The 21,344-nt window shown below is 41.7% G+C and overlaps 1 protein-coding gene across 2 annotated transcripts in view; it reads right to left on the bottom strand.

Moving 5' to 3' along the window:
• C7 (complement C7) overlaps positions 1–18,662 on the bottom strand; it is a 37,801-nt gene extending 19,139 nt beyond the window's left edge. Inside the window, exons 1-10 of one of the 2 annotated variants that reach the window (XM_007065722.4) lie at positions 18,288–18,662; positions 17,915–17,970; positions 17,146–17,221; positions 15,995–16,136; positions 13,212–13,353; positions 11,038–11,176; positions 9,577–9,711; positions 4,460–4,703; positions 3,591–3,704; positions 278–444 (exon numbers count right to left, since the gene is read on the bottom strand). In XM_007065722.4, the coding sequence (XP_007065784.1) occupies positions 278–444; positions 3,591–3,704; positions 4,460–4,703; positions 9,577–9,711; positions 11,038–11,176; positions 13,212–13,353; positions 15,995–16,136; positions 17,146–17,221; positions 17,915–17,970; positions 18,288–18,293 (1,221 nt within the window). In that variant the 5' untranslated portion in view covers positions 18,294–18,662. The remainder of the gene's footprint in view (positions 1–277; positions 445–3,590; positions 3,705–4,459; positions 4,704–9,576; positions 9,712–11,037; positions 11,177–13,211; positions 13,354–15,994; positions 16,137–17,145; positions 17,222–17,914; positions 17,971–18,287) is intronic. The other variant, XM_043547350.1, reaches the window with a different exon arrangement.
• Positions 18,663–21,344: the final 2,682 nt, after the last annotated feature.

Genomic DNA, 21,344 nt, shown 5'->3' with positions numbered 1-21,344 from the left:
ACTGGGGCTCTGCACAGGGGCAGTGTCTACTTGTACAAAATTCAATGCAGGATCAGAACCTTGATTTTGTAAAACTGCCAGTCATTACCATACATTTCTCAAACAGTCTGCTTTGTCTGTGCACATTTTTCTGATTTTAATTTTTTAAAAACAATCTGGATACAAAACTATTGCCATTTACAACTGGTGCTGATTAACCCCTATAGCTTAGTCATGTCCCCACTTCAGATAAACCCACCTCTCAGGGCTGTTTTAGGAAAATAGTACCAAGTCTTACCTTTTGTTTAATTACTCTGGGATAGTATTTCACTGATCGAGCCCAGAAGGAATATCTTTCACTATTTCCAGCAGGATTATTCAAATCTAGATAAGCGAGGCCAGCAACAGCCGCTGGATTTCCTCCCTCTACATAGGGATCACCTCTAATCTGATTCTGACTGGTTCCTACGCATTCAGGAATGAGAAATACAGAACAGCAGATTGGTATGTTTTCATGTAGCAATAGAAATTCCACAATATAACGCAAATACCTGTGCGAGCAATTAAAGGGACATCAGTAGAGAATTTAAGTAATATAGCACATGTATCCTAGAATGGAAATAGCGGGCCAAATCCTGAAATGGTGTTTCCCAACCGTGGGAGGACCTGACTAGGGCAGAAGTACAGATAGGGAAAGCAGCATGGCTCTGGAATCATTCCAACTCCTTACAACAGAAATGCTGTTATGAGTAAAGAAGGTGCGCATCTTTTAGAAACCCACCTTTATTCCCTGCTCCTGCAGTGGCTCTTAATGCAGATGACCACTGGAGAAGCTCAGGAAGCAGCTTACCAGCCCAAGCTTTGTGTGTCTGCTCTTGTAACACACAGTTCAGCTCTGCAAGCGTGTGTCTATTGCCCCATAGAACCACCAATGGATGTTCCTCACCCTGAGCTTCAGGTGGCCTCCTGGTGAGGAGAGGAGTTTTCACATAACAAGTGAAAAACAAAAATGAATACAAATAGAAAGCAGACAAGAGTGAACAGGAGGAGTATGATGGGGAACTGGAGAGGGGAGAAGGGACAGAAAAAAATTATTATTTTAGGCCTGGATCCACCAAGGGACTTAGCCATTGCAGTGCTGAAGACCGCAACACCTAACTTTTAGGCACCTAGAAAATCACAGGAACAACATTGCAATTCACAAAGCCTGAGTTAGGTGCCCTGAACAATGCATGAGGAGAGACAGGCACCTAAGAATGCAATCCACAATGCCAGCATGCTAAGCAGGGAGCCTCCTAAGCCAACCAGTGGGAGATGCTGACAAGAGGGATGTGTGCTAAGCCCTGCCCCTGTCACGGAGGTAGGCATCTAAGTCCAGGCTGCAGGGAGGCTCCTAGCTAGCAGTTCATGAATAGGAGTCCCTCTCCTGGAGTCAGGTGACTTAGATACCTAAATCATTGCTTGTAAGAAACACTCCACACAAAATGGGAGGAGGTGGAAGTGGTGCTGATGGTGCCCAATGGGCTAGAAGTTATAAGGCTGGCACCCCCTCACCATTCCTCTTATTCCCCACCAGATTTTGAGTGGAACCCACTCTGGTGGGCAGCCTCGGATCATGCCTACCAGATTGGATCCTATGGTGAGATAGGCACTTCTCCGCCTACCTTCCCCCACTTTGTAAATCACTCTGGGGCAACAGGTAGATTTCCAGATGCCTAGAGTAAGGCAGTAGTGCACCCAGAGGCACCTATGGAACTGGTACAGTAGAAATTTAGTGCCAAGTGAGATAAGCACCTGCAGGACTAGGTGGCAGCCAAACAGCAGGTTTGTTGATCACATTGGTGCATACAACTGGGACGTAGTCTTCTAAGTACCTTTGTGGATCTAGGTCATGCAACTGTGAATGAGTATGGCTCAAGGGATGTGGAAGAGAGGATATCCACCAATCTACCACAAGGTGGGCTCTAATCAAGTCAGGCTGGGAACAGCTGTCATAAAATCATAGATACGTAGGGCTGGAAGGGACCTTGAGAAAACATCTAGTACAGCCCCCTGCCCTGAAGCAAGACCATGTAAACCTAGGCCATCCCTAAGAGGTGTTTGTCCAACCTGCTCTTAAACACTTCCCATGACAAGACTTCCACACCCTCCCTTGGAAACCATTCCAGAGCTCAACTGCTCTTATAGTTAGAATTTTTGTCCTAATATCTAACCTAAATCCTCCTTGCTGGAGATAAAGCCAATTACTTCTTGTCCTAGCTTCAGTCCTCTTTATAACAGCCCTTAACATATTTGAAGACTGTTATCAGGTGCCCCCCTCTCCTGGTCCTCTTTTCTCAAGACTAAATAAGTCCAGGGGTTTTTAACCTGTCCTCACAGGTCTGGTTTTCTAAACCTTTATCATTTTTGTTGCTCTACTCTGGACTTTCTCCAATTTGTCCACATCTTTCCTGAAGTGTGGCACCCAAAACTGGACACAGTTCTCCAGATGAGGACTCATCATTGCCAAGTAGAGAGGGTAAATTACCCCCCCCCATGTCTTACATAAAAAACTCCTGTTAATACACCCCAGAATGATATTAGCCTTTTTCACAACTGCATCACACTGTTGGCTCATTTTCAATTTGTGATCCACTAGAACCCCCAGATCCTTTTCACCGAACCAATTATTCCCCATTTTGCATTTTTGCATTTGATTTTTCCTTCCAAATGCAGTAGTTGGCACTTGGCTTTATTGAATTTCATCTTGTTGATTTTAGACCAATTCTCCAATTTGTCAAGATCATGTTGAATTCTCATCCTGTCCTTCAAAGTGCTTGTGAACCCTCTTAGCTTGGTGTCATCCACACATTTTATAAGCATACTCTCACAAGACATTAAGGAAAATATTAACTAGACAGGACCCAGGACTACCCCTGCAGGAGCCCAGTAGATGGGTCTCCCACCTTTGATATGAACCATTGATATTTCCACTTTGAGTATGGGCTTTCAACCAGTTTTCCACCCACCTTGTAGTAATGTAATCTAGACCATATGTGAACATCCTGTGGGACTGTGTCAAAAGCCTTATTAAAATCAAGGTATATCACATCTACTGCTTCTCCCCTATCCAATAGGCCAGTAAACCTGTCGAAGAAGGAAATTAGGTTGGGGGGTATGATTTGTTCTTGACAAATCCATGTTGGCTATTACCCTATTATCCTGCCCTGAGAGATGCTGAGCACTTGTCATTCCTACTGGAACTCAGCAACTGCCAGCTTTGGCCTAGTGACCAAAGGGATGAGAGGGACTGGTCTGCATTTGTTTCTTCTGCTCATTCCACCAACTTACACAATATTTTGACAATTTTGATACCTTTTCCAAGTTCCTCAAATGTTAACCCTCTAATATCTGAAATCTCGATTATGTCACCAGACATGCATCATTTACAATGAAAACTCAGTACTCCTTATCTGAAACCTGTTTGTGCAAATATGTTCCCTGTAATTCCATTCAGATAGTCAGGGTTCTACTATATCCAAAAAGCCCTTCTGTTTTATTGATCTCCCACACGTAACCAGTTCTGACATATCCCACAATGCAAGAAATCTCTGTGCCATGGAATCATTTACCTGAAGAGGATTTTAACAGCTCATCCAGTTTCGAGCAAGTAGTCTTTTTCTTTTTTATGATAAGTAAGTTCCAACCTGATGATGTACATTTGTACATGTCTGTAATACTCAAACCTGGAAAGAAATAGATCCAGTCACCTTTACAGTAGGCTGAAAATTAATTTCTGCTTTTGGATTCATGTGTGAGGCTCCCATTGACTGAGGGCCCACGTTAGGCATAGAACAACTGCAACATTTTCTTGAAGGAGGGGACAACTACAAAGCAGATCCCATGCTAAGGGTTACCAGTAACCAGTAGCTATCCAAGGGCAACGCCTAAGGATACTGGCAGAAAGCTGAATGGTGTATTTGCCTGATATTTTATTTCCTTTTTTCTGATTTATCCTTTTTCTCACCCCCACCTCTGCCCTTCCAGTAGTGGTTGTGTCTTTGAGAATCACCATATGTGCAGTTTTGCCCTTTGCTTTATTTTTATTTTGTTCTGCCTTCGCTAGAGATGGACTTTAATTACACCTTGTATCCAAACACCTCTGAACTTTGAGGCTGTTCAAAAGCCAAACCAGGACTGGGATCCAAATTTTTCAAACAGCCCTTTCGATTTATAATGTGTGGAACCAAATGTATAATAGGCTGAACCCCAAATCCAAATCTCTCTGAATTTTGAGTATTCAACACCCAGATCAGGATCTAAAGATAGTGGCTTCAGCCCACCTCTAGTTTATTATCGATAAGGAGAGTCTATGGCGACTGACTGGTGAGAAAGCAGTGTCTTTATTTTTGTTTTATTTGTTAGCTGGGAGGATCTACGGAGGAGTTTCTTCACTTGTTCATTCTTTTGGTTCATTATAACAAATGCTCCAGTACTCTACCTTCTGCTTTGATTTTTTCAGTATCCATATAAAAGAGAACTTTGTAATGTCCTCCCAGAGATCCAGAGTGCAGGAAGTGAGTACCAAAATGTTCAATTAATCTTCGGTATGCACTATATTCATAGACAGCAGGAAGGTTGGCAAGCTCTTTCCAGAATGGCTCCGTAAGAGTGAGAAATTCTGGGTTGTTATTAATGAATTGAGCAACTTCCACATCATTCTCAACAACCATGAAGTGATTACTCTAAGAGGATGAAAATAAATTAGTCATACAGCTATTTAAAAATGGAATGGATTCTGCCAATCAGCTCATCAGGATCCTGTACTTGCTAATGGACAATAGTTTCTACAACTGTTCAGTATGTTACCCCTGCATTCTGATTCACTCCTGTCCTCAGTACTTATCATTTATGTATGGCTCTTGTGATAAGGTGGTCTGTTTCTTTAAGAGACTGGATTTTTGTTTTGTTTTGTTTTTCCCTTTAAAGTTGTCTTCTTCCTCCTGTAGTGGGGTTGCCTGTTTTGTGTGATAGGACCGTCTGAGTGAATGTGATATGAATAGTGTGGGAGGTAGACAAAATCACTATTTTTTTTTCTTTTTAATGACTGCAGCATTCTTTCTTCACTCTCTACCTCCCAAAAAAGCTTCAAAAGGACAAATAGGCAAATACATAGTCCTGTGTAAAAGTTAATGGTGGTTGCCAGGCATTAGGTGCCTGGAAGAGCCTGATTAACGAGCCCTGCTGGAGACAAAGGTACTGCAGTTTAGTAAAAGGGAAACTGAGACACCAGAAAATTCTCTTTTCTTAGAATCCTGACTGGTCTGGAGCACCCTTTTCTTTATAAGTACCCCACTCACTCTTGTCTTTGTGACAGCTTCTCAGACACATGCCCACAATAAATATGGTCTTCTCAGCTTTTCTTCCAGTTAAAAAATAAGCATTATTTTGAACTTATTTACTGTTAGTCTCAACATATAGATTCATAGATATTTAGGTCAGAAGGGACCATTATGATCATCTAGTCTGACTTCCTGCACAACGCAGGCCACAGAATTTCACCCACCACTCCTGCAAAAAACTTCACACCTATATTTGACCCGTGCCCCATGCTACAGAGGAAGGTGGAAAACCTCCAGGGCCTCTTCCAATCTGCCCTGGAGGAAAATTCCTTCCCGACCCCAAATATGGCGATCAGCTAAACCGTGAGCATATGGGCAAGATTCATCAGCCAGATACTACAGAAAATTCTTTCCTGGGTAACTTGGATCCCACCCCATCTAATATCCCATCACAGGCCATTGGGCCTATTTACCATGAATATTTAATTACCAAAACCATGTTATCCCATCATACCATCTCCTCCATAAACTTATCGAGTTAATCTTAAAGCCAGATAGATCTTTTGCCCCCACTGCTTCCCTTGGAAGGCTATTCCAAAACTTCACTCCTCTGATGGTTAGAAACCTTCGTCTAATTTCTAGTCTAAATTTCCTGGTGGCCAGTTTATATCCATTTGTTCTTGTGTCCACATTGGTACTGAGCTTAAATAATTCCTCTCCCTCTCCAGTATTTATCCCTCTGATATATTTATAGAGAGCAATCATATCTCCCCTCAACCTTCTTTTAGTTAGGCTAAACACGCCAAGCTCCTTGAGTCTCCTTTTGTAAGACAGGTTTTCCATTCCTCGGATCATCCTAGTAGCCCTTCTCTGTACCTGTTCCAGTTTGAATTCATCCTTCTTAAACATGGGAGACCAGAACTGCACACAGTATTCCAGGCGAGGTCTCACCAGTGCCTTGTATAACAGTACTAAAACCTCCTTATCCCTACTGGAAATACCTCTCCTGATGCATCCCAAGACCGCATTAGCTTTTTTCACAGCCACATCACATTGGCTGCTCATAGCCATCCTATGATCAACCAATACTCCAAGGTCCTTTTCCTCCTCCGTTACTTCTAATTGATGTGTCCCTAGCTTATAACTAAAATTCTTGTTATTAATCCCTAAATGCATGACCTTACACTTCTCACTATTAAATTTCATCCTATTACTATTACTCCAGTTTACAAGGTCATCCAGATCCTCCTGCAGGATATCCCTGTCCTTCTCTAAATTGGCAATACCTCCCAGCTTTGTATCATCTGCAAACTTTATTAGCACACTCCCACTTTTTGTGCCAAGGTCAGTAATAAAAAGATTAAATGAGATTGGTGCCAAAACCGATCCTTGAGGAACTCCACTGGTAACCTCCCTCCAGCCTGACAGTTCACCTTTCAGTATGACCCGTTGTAGTCTCCCCTTTAACCAATTCCTTATCCACCTTTCAATTTTCCTATTGACCCCCATCTTATCCAATTTAACTAATAATTCCCCATGTGGCACGGTATCAAACGCCTTACTAAAATCTAGGTAAATTAGATCCACTGCTTTTCCTTTGCCTAAAAAATCTGTTACTTTCTCAAAGAAGGTTTCAGAGTAACAGCCGTGTTAGTCTGTATTCGCAAAAAGAAAAGGAGTACTTGTGGCACCTTAGAGACTAACCAATTTATATGAGCATAAGCTTTCGTGAGCTACAGCTCACTTCATCGGATGCATACTGTGGAAAGTACAGAAGATCTTTTTATACACACAAACCATGAAAAAATGGGTGTTTACCACCACAAAAGGTTTTCTTTCCCCCCACACCCTACTCTCCCCCACTCCCCACCAGTGGGAAAGAAAACCTTTTGTAGTGGTAAACACCCATTTTTTCATGGTTTGTGTGTATAAAAAGATCTTTTGTACTTTCCACAGTATGCATCCGATGAAGTGAGCTGTAGCTCACGAAAGCTTATGCTCAAATAAATTGGTTAGTCTCTAAGTGCCACAAGTACTCCTTTTCTTTTCTCAAAGAAGGAGATCAGGTTGGTTTGGCACAATCTACCTTTTGTAAAACCATGTTGTATTTTGTCCCATTTACCATTGACTTCAATGTCCTTAACTACCTTCTCCTTCAAAATTTTTTCCAAGACCTTGCATATACAGATGTCAAACTAACAGGCCTATAATTACCCAGATCACTTTTTTCCCCTTTCTTAAAAATAGGAACTATGTTAGCAATTCTCCAACCATACGGTACAACCCCTGAATTTACAGATTCCATTAAAAATTCTTGCTAATGGGCTTGCAATTTCATGTGCCAATTCCTTTAATATTCTTGGATGAAGATTATCTGGGCCCCCTGATTTAGTCCCATTAAGCTGTTTGAGTTTCGCTTCTACTCAAATATGGTAATGTCTACCTCCATATCCTCATTCCCATTTGTCATGCTACCATTATCCCTAAGATCCTCTTTAGTCTTATTAAAGACTGAGGCAAAGTATTTGTTTAGATATTGGTCCATGCCTAGATTATCCTTGACCTCCACTCCATCCTCAGTGTTTAGTGGTCCCACTTCTTCTTTCTTTGTTTTCTTCTTACTTATATGACTATAGAACCTATAGTTTTAATTCTATTTGGTTTAATTTCTATTTAATTCTAACTATTGGTTTTAATTCCGTTTGCAAGGTCCAACTCTACTTGACTTTTAGCCTGTCTCACTTTATCCCTACATGTTCTGACCTCAATAAGGTAGCTTTCCTTGCTGATCCCTCCCTTCTTCCACTCCCTGTATGCTTTCTGCTTTTTCTTAATCACCTTTCTGAGATGCTTGCTCATCCAGCTTGGTCTACAACTCCTGCCTATGAATTTTTTCCCCTTTCTTGGGATGCAGGCTTCCGATAGCTTCTGCAGCTTTGATTTAAAATAATCCCAGGCCTCCTCTACCTTTAGATCTATAAATTCTTCAGTCCAATCCACTTCCCTAACTAATTTCCTTAATTTTTGAAAGTCAGCCCTTTTGAAATCAAAAACCCTAGTTGCAGATTTATTTTTGTTAATCCTTCCGTTCAGTTTGAACTGAATTAGCTCATGATCACTTGATCCAAGACTATCCCCTACAACCATTTCTTCTATGAGGTCCTCACTACTTACCAAAACCAAATCTAAAATGGCATCCCCTCTAGTCGGTTCAGCAACTACTTGCTGAAGGAATCCATCAGCTATCGCATCTAGGAAAATCTGAGCCCTATTATTATTACTAGCACTAGTCCTCCAGTCTATATCTGGGAAGTTAAAGTCTCCCATGATCACACAGTTTCCATTAGTATTTACTTTATTAAAAACATTAAAAAGGGCTCTATCCATATCCAAATTAGATCCCGGCTGTCTATAGCACACCCCAAGCACTATCCCAGGGAAGGCTCTAGTAGTTTTCTTCCCCAATGTAATTTTTGCCCAGACGGACTCAGTCATATCCATTTCATTGCTTCTTATTTCTTTACATTCTACCTCATCATTGATATACAATGCTATGTAATCAGTGTGTACATTTCAGTGTACTAACAACAAAAGGGTAGTTTCTGTCAACTTGGTGGTAATCGTATTATGAGCTAAAAACATATTAGCCTTCAGCTTCTGAGTTTATTTAACCCAAGATACTAATATTACCTCATAAACGGAAAGCACTCAAGTTATTGGATTACTACTTGTTTTTAGTTAACTCAAAATTATAGGCATAGTGGAGACAAAGGTACTTTATAAATGAGTAGGTAAAGTTCTCAGTAGAGTTCAATTCTGAAATACAATTTTTCTTATGGGTAGGCAAAACAAATTTTAACCCCTCATTGTAGAACTTTTTTTAAAGTTGCCTCTAAACACTGAGGAATGTAATAAAAAAGGCAAAGAGAAAACAACATTTAAATGAACTGTTCAGAAGAAAATTATCAGCATGGAGAATATTTTTCAGTTATTAGCCAGTGTCTTTCTTTCCTTATAGCAAAAGCAGCCAATAAATCAAATGAACAGATAATAAGCAATTACAATGGCAAAAAATAAACTAACATAACCCAGACCAGTGACCTCTTTGTACAGATCTTTGAGGGATTATGTTTGTTTTGTCTAAGTTGCACCAAAAGTACCAGGATAAAACAAAAAAATTGTCATGGAGATGTTCAAATTATAAAAGAGCATTGAAGGAAGTAAGACTTTAATCATTCATGGGAAATTCTAAGTCAAAAAGTCAGTTTGTACATACCTTTTTGCTGCCTTTCTCCTGTGTATTTTGTGAATAGTAATGGCCTCTGTTTGATTGTACATTGTGAACTGTGTGTTTCATATAAGACCAGCTACTGTTGTAAAACTCATAGCTAAAATCATTCTGAATTTTCACCTAGAAAAAAGGAAAATGCAGTCCTTTATGAATGGCTGTTAGAAGCACATGCACTTCCTGGCACAGAGAGACAAGGAAGATTTCTTTGGGTTGAATACATTCTAGATGGTGTATGAATACAGGATAAAGCAAACATCTTTATACAAACATAGCGGTAGTATGGCAGTGGATTTCAGGACTGACCCTGTTCCCACTGATGTCAATGGGAGCAGGATCAAGCCCATTAAGGATATGACAGTGAACAAAGTATCCCTCTGAAAGGGATGTAATATGTCTCTGCAAATGTCCTAAGAAGCGTATGTATGCTATACTTCTAAAGAATGAGCAGGTGCACTAGCTGCTCATGCTCAGAGAAAACCAAGTGAGGAGAGACCCCTGCACTCAGTAAAGATCTGACCCTGAGAGATGAAGATTACGTCTACCACACTTTGGCCCGCATCTTGCAAACATTTATGCACATGCTTGACTTTAAGCCATTATTTGGTTATAATCTTCTCTCTGAAGCCCTCAATGACTTGAACACATTCCATGGGCACGCAATGCTTCTATTGAAATAAAGGGTGCACAGGATCAAAACCTTGATCTGAGCAATAACATTCAGGGTTCTGTTCCTTTCTTCTAGTGATAAATCCTCCACTTAACATCTATTAAAACTTCTAAACATATATACAATTTTCTGGGAAGAGATAAACTTAACTCTAAGTAGATGCATGAGCTAGATTCTCACCGGGTGTAACTTGGCATAACTCCATTGACTGACAGAGCCATGCTGACTTTCACTAGCTGAGGATCTGGCACGTGGTCTCCAACACTGCTTTTTTGCTGTTGGCAATCCTGTTCCTTAAACTCATGGGCTGTTCAGGAGACAGTTACCCAGCTCAGTTCAGTTCAATGGTGTTAACTGCTCCTCTCTCTGGATTTAATCTTGTGAGAGGTGCTGATTATTGACTTCCCCAGGGCCAGATTTCCAATTAGGCACAGTAGGCATGTGCCTAGGGGTGCCAGCGTTCTAGGGGCACCCTACTTCTCTAAAACTGTGTGCAACATGAAGGTCAGCTGTAGGCAGGGGAGCACGGAAGATGTTGTGCCTAGGGGCACATAAAGTGAAAATCCAGCCCTGGATTTCCCCGTGGAGGCTGGCCAGGTGGAGGAGCCACCATCTAACTGAACCAGCGAACCAGACAGCTGGGGCAGGCTGAGTGCATGTTTGCCGCAAGGAACTCTTTCCTGGAAGCTTGCCACCCTCATGAAATCTTTCATGTTTCGCATTATTCTCCCTGGTCTAAATATGACTCTAAAAACAAGGCTATGGTAAAGCAAACATACTTGGAATGTGTAGGCAAGAAGGCTTTCACTCAGTCTGTAGTATTCTCTCTGATCGCCACTAAACACCTTTCTGCACTGTCCACCAAAACTCTTAGTATGAATCACTCTTCCCCTAGTCTCACCAGAAATGGCATCAAAGCTGCAAGAGAGAAAATACAAAAGATAGCTTAAGGCAGCAGAGTTGCTGAGAAGAATGCATGGTTGACAGGATCTTAAAACTACAAAAAGCTGTTGTAATTGAATAGCATTAAATCTGCATATAACAATCAGAAATGGACTTAGGGCCTGTGTAGTCAGCAAGTTAGTGCACAGCAAGCCAGGAAAGGAATCTACAGTGCACTAGCCGCCTGTGTGAACACTGCTCCCGTGCACTAAAAGTTCCATAGTGAGCACTGATGTACTAATGTTTGAAATGGGAGTATGCCAAAGTATACAATGGAATTTTTAGTGTGCTGCAACAGGGTCCATATGGTGAGTTAGTGTGCAGCAAGATAATGCCCTGTTGATTTACACCCTGATTTGCCATGTGCTAACTCACCATGTAGACAAGCCATTACATAAGAAAATAGGACACTATATTATAGACTCCTAGGTGGGCATAAGAGTGCTGCACATACATACTAGAGTATGGAAAGTAAAATGCCATGCTTAATTGTGTCAGCAATGAGTACATATTTCACACCTGCTAACTCCAATACATTTGTATCTATGGCAACTGCTTATGTTTAGCTATATCCGCAAAATGCCCAATCCATTACCAAAACTCCTTTTTATTACATCTGACCTAAGATCATTCTCAAGGTAATAGGGCTATATTAAACAAGTTTAAGATAATCATTTTGTTATGCTAATACTTCTGTATGTGTATCTGAGGTCATTAAAGGCCAGATTCATAGTTATACTCTGGCTGCTTTAAGATGCCTCTGTGATGCAGGACAGCTATAAACCCAGTTAAAACAGGTTCCTAGCTATTTTGTATTAGTGGAGATAGATCGGGGTAGGCAACCTATGGCACGTGTGCCAAAGGCAGCACGCGAGCTGATTGTCAGTGGCACTCACACTGCCCGGGTCCTGGCCACTGGTCCGGACAGCTCTGCATTTTAATTTAATTTTAAATGAAGCTTCTTAAACATTTTAAAAACCTTGTTTACTTTACATACAACAATAGTTTAGTTATGTATTATAGACTTATAGAAAGAGACCTTCTAAAAACATTAAAATGTATAACTGGCACGCAATCTTCAATTACAGTGAATAAATGGAGACTCGGCACACCACTTCTGAAAGTTTGCCGACCCCTGAGCTAGATCATAACAGCCAGAGCCCAGCAGCCAGATCATAGCAGTGAATCTTGTCCAAAAATTATACCTATATTGCAATCTTAGGCCTGATTCTCTACCACCATGCACCTTGTTTAATCATCACACTTGTACAAAGTCATTGTAAAATGCTACCGTTTTGATTTGGGTGCATTTTATATACACAATACACAGGTGTCAATGACTACTCAAAGTGTAAGTCAGGGAAGAACTAGGCTCTTTTAGTATAAAGTTTCAGCTCATAGGGACAAATTCTGAAATCATATCTCTGTTTGCAACTCTCTTTGAAGTCAATGGAAGTTATATGTGTGTATTTGAGGAGAAAATTCCACACCCATAATGAAAACATATGGCAGAGCTAGGAAGTCCTTCAATCATCTGTTTAATCTATCTACATTGGCAGACTAGAGTGAGAAAGAGGTTGTAATGTGCTATACACTGTACATGCGCATTGCTGCCTTCTGTTAGGTGGAATGCCTGATCATAAACAATTGTTAAAGATTGTGTTGCACTTTAATGAATGCTCTCTAGAGAGACTATAAGCCCTAATTCTACTCTCGCTAAAGGAGACTTTTCTTTATTGCAGCTGTTTGTACAACACCTAGCACAATGGGGTCCTGGTCCATGACTGTGTCTTCTAGGCACTACGTTTAACACAAATAATAAAATAGTAAAAATAATAGTCTTGAGATCTGGAGCTGAAGGTCCCTCTGCTGCATGTGAGCAGGTTAACTGGAGGCCAAGATGTTTGTCTCTATTTAGTCACAGATTTGTTGTGAAATGCTACAAAAATACAACGTAAACTAGCACAGATATTGATGTAACACGTAAGATGAAATCTGCAGAGAAGCTTACCCAGCTCCTGTAAGTTCTGCATTAGGAGGCATTTTATCAATGTCACAAGCTGGTCTGCTCTCTTCACACTGATCCTCATCAGCACCGTCTTCCTCACAATCGTGGTCTCCATTGCACACCAGAGATTTGCTAATGCATTGACCTAAAACCAAAACAAACAAACAAAATCTCAGGGAAAGGAGGAAACACGTTTGTCCACCTGGATACACAGCATATAAAATTCAAGCATGTTAATTAGCCGATTCTCATCACACATTCTCATTTTGTGTAGTTCTAATTAAAAACAAGCTTTAATAAAAATTACGTAAACTCAAGAAAAAACTTGGACTCAGGGGCCTGCCTCTGTGACCTATATATCACTGGAAGATCAGGGTTCAAATTCTGGTTTTGGCCACCCTACAATAGCGAACACTATGTCTCTAAAAAGTGACACTTGAATTGAACTGAGGGCACTGCAGTGCATGTTTTAAACATATAGCGAGGGTTGCTGGAGCATATACACTAGAATTCAGCCTTTAATTACATGATCATATATTGGGCCTGATTCTTCTCTGGTTTAGACCAGTTTTACTCCATTGTAACTCCCCTGATGGCAGTTGAGTTACTCCTGATTTACACTGGTCTAAGGGAGGGGAGAATTGGGCACCTCATTTCCACACAACCCCTAACTCATTCAGTGTGCTGATTGGCCAGTGGGCAGTGGTTGTGAACTATGCAAATATAACACATCATTCAATTTATTCTGGTGTAACTAAGAGCAAAAGTGGGCCCTCGTGTGTAGGCTGAACAGTGTACAGCGGGCATATAGGAGTGCTGGTGTCAGAATAGTATGTGATCATGTAAAATAATATAGTGGGGCAGGGGAGATGCGTGGTGGGGGGCCCGAAGGGTCACATGCCCCTCCCCAATCGCCTGGGGTGGGGCAAGAACCCAGGAGTCAGAGCTTGAGTGTAGAATGTGATGAGTACTGTGCTACTAATGACTTCCGCCCTTGGTGCCTTGTTTATAAACAGAGGCAGGGTGATTAAGATAACAAAAGGCTTGTCATTAAATTAAATTAAGAATCATTAGATGATCCTGAAACCATTCCCAGGCACTCCAGTTAAAAGACAGGAAACAAAGGGTACGAATAAATGGCCCATTTTCAGAATGGAGAGAAGTAAATAGAGCTGTCCCCAGGGGTCTGTACTGGTCTGGGATCAGTGTTGTTCAACATATTCATAAATGATCAGCAAAAGAGGGTAAAAAGTGAGGTAGCCAAAGTTTGCAGATGATACAAAATTACTCAAGATAGTTAAGTCAAAAACAGACTGCAAAGAGTTACAAAGGGATCTCACAAAATTGGTTGACTTGGCAATAGGGTTGCCAACTTTCTAATCACACAAAACCTGAACACTCTAGCTCCGCCCCTTCCCCGAGGCCCTGCCCCTCCCTCGGCGATTCTCTCTCCCCCATCCTCACTCACTTTGACTGGGCTGGGGCAGGGGACTGGGGTGCGTGAGGGCTCTAACTGGGCATATGGGCTCTGAGGTGGGCCCAGAAATGAGGGGTTTGGGGTGAGGGAAGGGGCTCTGGGCTGGGGCAGGGGGTTGGAGTGTGTGGGGGTGAGGCTCTGGCATGGGGCTGGGGATGAGGGGTTTGGCGTGCATGAGGGGGCTCCAGATTTGGGGGGGCTCAGGGCTGGGGCAGGGGGTTAGGGCTCAGGGTTGGGGCGTGGGCTTACCTCCGACGGCTCCCAGTCAGTGGCATAGTAGGGGGGCTAAGGCAGGCTTCCTGCATGTCCTGACTCCATGCTACACCGCGGAAGCAGCCAGCAGGTCCAGGTCCTAGGCAGAGGCGTAGGGCAGGTGTCTCTGCATGCTGCTCTTGCTCACAGGCACTGCCTCTGCCACTCCCATTGGCCACAGTTCCTGGCCAGTGGGAGTGCGGAGCCGGTGCTCAGGGCAAGGATAGTATGCGGAGCCCTGTGGCCCCCCCGCCTAGGAACTGGACCTGCTGGCCGCCTCCGGGGTGCAGAGTGGAGCCAGGACAGGTAGGGACTAGCCTGCCTTAGCTCCGCAGCACCACCGACCGGACTTTTAATGGCCCGGTCGGTGGTGCTGACCAGAGCCACCAGGGTCCCTTTTCGACCGAGTGTTCCGGTCAAAAACTGGACACTTGGTCACCCTACTTGGCAAGAAAATGGCAGATGAAATTCAGTGTTAAATACAAAGTAATGCACATGGCAAAATATAATTCCAACTATACATACAAAATGATGGTGCCTAAATTAGCTGTTACCCATCAAGAAAGAGATCCTGGACTCATTTTCAGTACTCTGGAAGCACTATGTTTCTGGAGTACTGCAAATGTATAAGAATCCTTCCCACTGTGCCTGTATCATCCTGAACTCATTCTCCAGCTTCAGAAGACTTAAAAATTATCTCCAGCCCATCAGTGGGACAGACGCAACTGAATAATGCAGCTGTCCTTAAAGTGCAGGTCACATGGGGGGGGAGGGCATGTGCCTTTAGCTGGTGCTCCCCTTTGTGTCCCTCCAACGTGTCAGTGGGGTAAGGCATATATGCACAGAGGGACCACAGCAAGGCTATATAGTGGGTTAATAAGGCTGTGTCTGATCTTTGGCCTGTGAATTTCTTTCCAGTAAACACTGGACCTTTCATCCTTTGATTTTATTTAACTCATGATACTGTGATTGTCTGATAAACAGGAGTACCTTTACATAATCATCTTCATAACTTTAAGTATTAGAAAGTTATGAAAAATAAAGTAAAATAAAGTACCTGAAAAGCACCTGAACCTGTCACCACAGCCCTCCTCTGTTGGGCATCCTCTCGTAGGAACACATTGTCGTGTTTCAAAGGCACTCCCAACACATGGGTTTCCCCCATACTGGCCGTAAACTGCTATTGTCCGTCTGCGAATCTGAATGCAAATCAATAGAAACCTTTAGAAAGTGTAAACCTAAAGCAGAAATATTAGACTGATTTCATGACAGCACAACAAATCCTTTGCTGTAATTAATTGAAATGTTTATTTACGTTTCCTGAAAACAAGCACACTGCTCCTCATGTTACTACAAAATAACAACATATCAATACAAAATGGTTTAACAGAAAGGACTCTACTCTTTTTAGCCCTAGTAGACTAAAAAACCCAATTGCCCTGTTCTAAAATCTAGGTGCCAACTGCAACTAGTACAAGCCAGTTGAAAATACTGTACTCTTTTTTCATTTTATGAACATTTTGAATGGTGTCACTCACTCTTGGACCTGACCCGCCAGAACTAAAATAAAACAGCCATTGATCCCAAGAGGAAGCAAGTAGTGCAAAGGAACGTGACAAAAACTAAAGTTAGAGAAACTGGGGATTTTTTGCATCTCAAAAGAAATTCAGGTTCATGTCAAGTCTTAAGAGAAAGTGCACACTGGCCCTTTTTTAATCTGAACCCATCCATCCACCTATCCCTAATTAATGACTTATCAAAGGAAGCAATAAGGAATCTAAAAATCAAAAATATCTCTCACCTGAGTGAAAGTGCCAACATAGAAAACTTTCAGTTTGTTTCTACTGATTCCTGTTAGGAATGGAATGGAGCAATTGGATCATCCAATAAAATCTGACAGAAAATAGGAATCAATAGATATCAAAGCTAAAGAATTATAAGAGTTTACTGGAATTTCCATGAGGACATCTTTTGTAACTATCACCAAAATAAAAACGACTGGGACAGTTATGCTTATGATGATTATCCTCCTTCCTAACATCAATGTCCTTTCCTTCTGCACGGTCAGCTCTTAGAATATTGCATCCTTGCAGACAGAAATCATATGCTTTAGGCTTCTGATCATCTTACAGATATAATGCTACCATAATTATTATAAAAATGCATGTTAAGAAAAGCAAAAGGAAAAAGGCATTAATAGCATTATACCTGAGTTTTAGTGCAGCCATCGCATTCAGACCAAGGGCCATAAGGATTCCAGTGGCAATTGACTGGAGAGGAAGGACTGTCTCAATATTATTTTTTGCATTATTAAAAAAACAGAAAAAAAGTTATAAGGAATTGCAATGTCTCCATTCATAAGCATTAGAGCCAAGTTTTCAGACACAGCTAAATGAATGTTGATTAAAAAATGGGGCCTGATTGTGCTCCTACTGAAACCAATGGGATTCACTCATCCTGCCACAGAAGAATAAAACTGACTCCCAATCCTTCTGTCTAACCACTAGACAGACAGGAGAAACTATCCCACACGCTCAGTCCTGAATGCTCGCATAGACCATATCAAAACTATACACTGGGATCCAGATTGTGTCATAACAGCACAGCCCTGTGTGTCCTGTGGGAAGTGCAGAGGCCAGATTGTAGTGGGAGCTCCCTGTGGAATTCTCAGGCTCAGCCAGAATTCCCAGGAAGTGCTCCCAGTGGAGCTTCCCAGCTCTTCCAGTGTGTTCAGAAGGGAGGGAGGCAGTGGCCCGCTTCTCACCGCACTTTCCCCCCTGCCACTGGAGAGGTTGGTGGCACTGACAGTGCTGATGGGAAAGTGGCTCTACTCTCACAGGGGCACAAGCTGAGAGATTCCTTTAACCCTCTCCCCATGTTGTGGACCAGCCATGTCTATGTAAGCACATTTATATATACATATATTAAACAATTCATAGTCATTCTTTAGCATACCCAATTCCAAATAAACACTCACCTGGAAAAAACTGGAAAGAAACCTGTAACTTCTACCAGAAGGAAAAACTCAAATACCTGAACAAGGAGGGAAAACATTCATTAATTTTCTGTTTATTCTGCTTTTTCTTTTGCATGTGTTTTGCCAACTTTGGGACCTGGTCAGCAGCCCTTACTCCAGCCAAACACCAATGCAAATAAATAATAATGGCACTACTAATAATGATGTGAAATCTGAACACTCAGCAGATTAGCCACCCAAACCACATTTTCTTGTTTGTCTACTTTATTGCAGTTTTATCCCATTACATTTCTCGGCCATGCATCTTCCTTTTGAAATTAATATTTCATCTTATTCATTTCACTGGTAGAAATTAGCTAAGTGATTGTCTTACCTTCATGTTAGGAGAAACGCTGAGATATCCAGCAACTACCAGGGAAGAAATGTACCTCCTCAGGGACTAGAGGGCAAGTCAGCAACAGGAGGAGTCTGTCTGTCTGTCTCATCTGGAGTCTGACTCTGCCTTGCTGTTTTGCTTTTCTTTTACAGAAAGACTGAGTAATACAGAGGAATGTTAATCTTAACCCATTTAATCACCTCCTGGGACACAAACAGCCTGTTGTTGTAGCTGCTCAATGTCTTAAAGACAGAATAATATACATATAAATCAAGGCTTGGCTATACTAACCAACTAGGGCTGGCACAAAACTATGGGAAGGACTCACTGAAAGAAAACTTAATTTCTCTCCCTTTTTTCTGTGATGCAATGTCTTTCACTTTTCAGAGACCACGAGCCAGCTCTGACCTCAGTTACACAAACTCAGAGTCACTTCATCCTCTTCAGTGGATGGAGTTACTCTGGTTTACACTTGTACAACTGAGATTAGATTCTGGCCACAAATCCTTAGTACACACGTCTGCAGTTGTGATGTACAGTAGCAAGTCTAATCTCCACACATCAGTTTCTATCATGAAAAATCAGGACAGGGGCCAAGTATTCAAGGCCTGGATGCAAGTTTTGGTCTTAATCTTTCAATTGCCCCTGTAGCCACACAGAGCCTCATTGATTTCAATGGAGCTCCATGCAGGGGTTTGTCTATGTGGAGGCAGTTGCAGGATTGGGGCCTTTGTCTGTGGGATACTCTCACTTTCTCAGAATTTTACTCCTTCCCCTACATTCCTTCTCGCTTTCTCCCTAAATTCTTCTCTTCCACGATGCTCTATCCCTTCTTCAAGAATTGCCCCCCAATCCAGAAACACCATTAAGATGCTGCAGCTGGGGAAATTTCCATTAATTTGCGCCAAAAATAGGGAAAGTCCTTATGATAGGGTGAAGATATTCTTCCTCCCAGGAAATTCTTTGGATGATACACACCATTCTGTACAATCTGGTGTAATCCAAAGGTAAAAAAAAAAAAAAACTCTTCAGAAGTATTATTCTGAAGCAGGAAGGTAATAAACACTCTACGCCGGAGTGAGAATCCTTGCTGTGATGTAGTAACTTCTGCATTGCACTAGGTGGAGGCTGTGTGCGGATTCATAGGTTCAGAGAGTTTGTCAGAAGGAACCTTAGATATCTACCCTGACATTCTGTATAACACAGACCATTAATTTTCACCCACTTACCCCTGCATGGAGCTCAACAACTTGTGTTTGACTAAAACATAACTTGTGTTTATCTGAAGCATATCTTCTAAGAAGGCATCTAGTCTTGATGTAAAGATATCAAGAAGAGCTGGAGAATCCACTACTTCCCATGGTAGAATCCACTACTTCCCATGTTCCAATGGTTAATCACTCTCAGTGTTAAAAATGTGTGCCTTATTTCTAATTTGAATTTGTCTGGTTTCAGTGACCAGCCATTGGTTCTTGTTATGCCTTTGTCCTCGGATTGACGAGCCCTTTACTACCCAGTATCTTCTCCCTGTGAAGGTTCTTATATACTATAATCAAATCACCTCTCAGCCTTCTTTACAATAAACTAAACAGACTGAACTTGGATTAACAAACTAAACAGATTGAGCTCTCTTATTATGAGGCATTTTCTCCAGCTCTTGTCTGCGGTCTCTAATTTTTCAGCACCATTTTTGAAATGAGGACACCAGAACTATACACAGTATTTCAGTATCAGCCTAACCAATGCCACATATGAAGGTAAAATCACCTCCCTACTTCTACTCACCTGTTTATGACAGGTTTCAGAGTAGCAGCAATGTTAGTCTGTATCCGCAAAAAGAAAAGGAGTACTTGTGGCACCTTAGAGACTAAAAAATTTATTGGAGTATAAGCTTTATGCATCTCAGGAGTTCATTAGCCCTTTTTGCCACATCATTGCACTGAGCTGAATGTCAACTATGACCCCTAAATCCTTTTCACTGTCACTGCTTTCCAGGATACAGTCCCCCATTCTGTCGGTATGGCCTGCATTCCTTTTGCCTAGATGTGGATTCCTAGATTAATTATTCCTTGCTCCTAGATCTGGGGTCATGTTTCTCTGTTTAACTCAGGGATGATGATGACCAGTTGGCTAAAAGAAAGCCAGTCCAGAGTCAATTTAGCTGTATCATGAGCCTGCTAGAGACTCTTCAGGCTCTGTAATGGTGAACCCTTTTGATAACATGCTCTATACTGTTTCAAGATATCTTGTACTTGTTTCTTTATTATTTTATTTGTCTTAGCCCATATCCAGGACCTGGGGTCCTTATTCAGTCTGTACTCATTGCTTACATAAGCAACCCCCCCCCCCCCAGCTCCTTACCTCCCCACACCGTCTCACAGTGAAGTCAGTGTTCTCTGTAGTCTAGACACTTTCTTTCCTTGAAACTAATTGATAGGATGGAAGAATATTGCAAAGTCATAGTTTGTCCCACCAACATTGTGATGTTGCATTCCATATGCTTATGAAAATATGCTTGGAATGTGAATATAATGTAACTGGAATATGCTTTATGCAAAAGATTTCTTGTAAGGTATCATTACATAGCTTATAATTTACTGAGTCTGTTCATTCTATTTGTAGGTATGTATTATGCTTGTATTTAAAATTAGAAATATGAAGTTAACTCTGAAGTTCTATTGTAACTATGCAAAGTGTGGGCCATTAATGGTGGTTTAGAATTTTGATGGCACCCATTGACTAGGACAATTGGCTGTAGATGGTTTATTTACCTGCAAGCCTTTTTGTGGATGTGGTGGCCAGCCTGTGGGTAATGAAGAATGAGGTTTTGCAGGACATGTGACCATGTCACCTGGTACTGGAATCCATCTTAAACCTGGGGCTCTTCCATTTAAAGGAGGGGTGGGGATCCAGAGAGACAAAAGATTCTCGCCTTCTGCAAAAGCTATATAAGGGGGTGGAACAGAACAAAGGAGGTTCCAGTCATGAGAAATCCCCTAGTTACCACCTGAGCTGGAGCTAACAAGAACTGTACCAGGGGAAAGGATTGGATCC

This window comes from Chelonia mydas, chromosome 5 (assembly GCF_015237465.2).
Source record: "Chelonia mydas isolate rCheMyd1 chromosome 5, rCheMyd1.pri.v2, whole genome shotgun sequence".
Taxonomy (NCBI): Eukaryota; Metazoa; Chordata; order Testudines; family Cheloniidae; genus Chelonia; species Chelonia mydas.
This window is presented reverse-complemented; position numbering and strand designations above follow the sequence as displayed.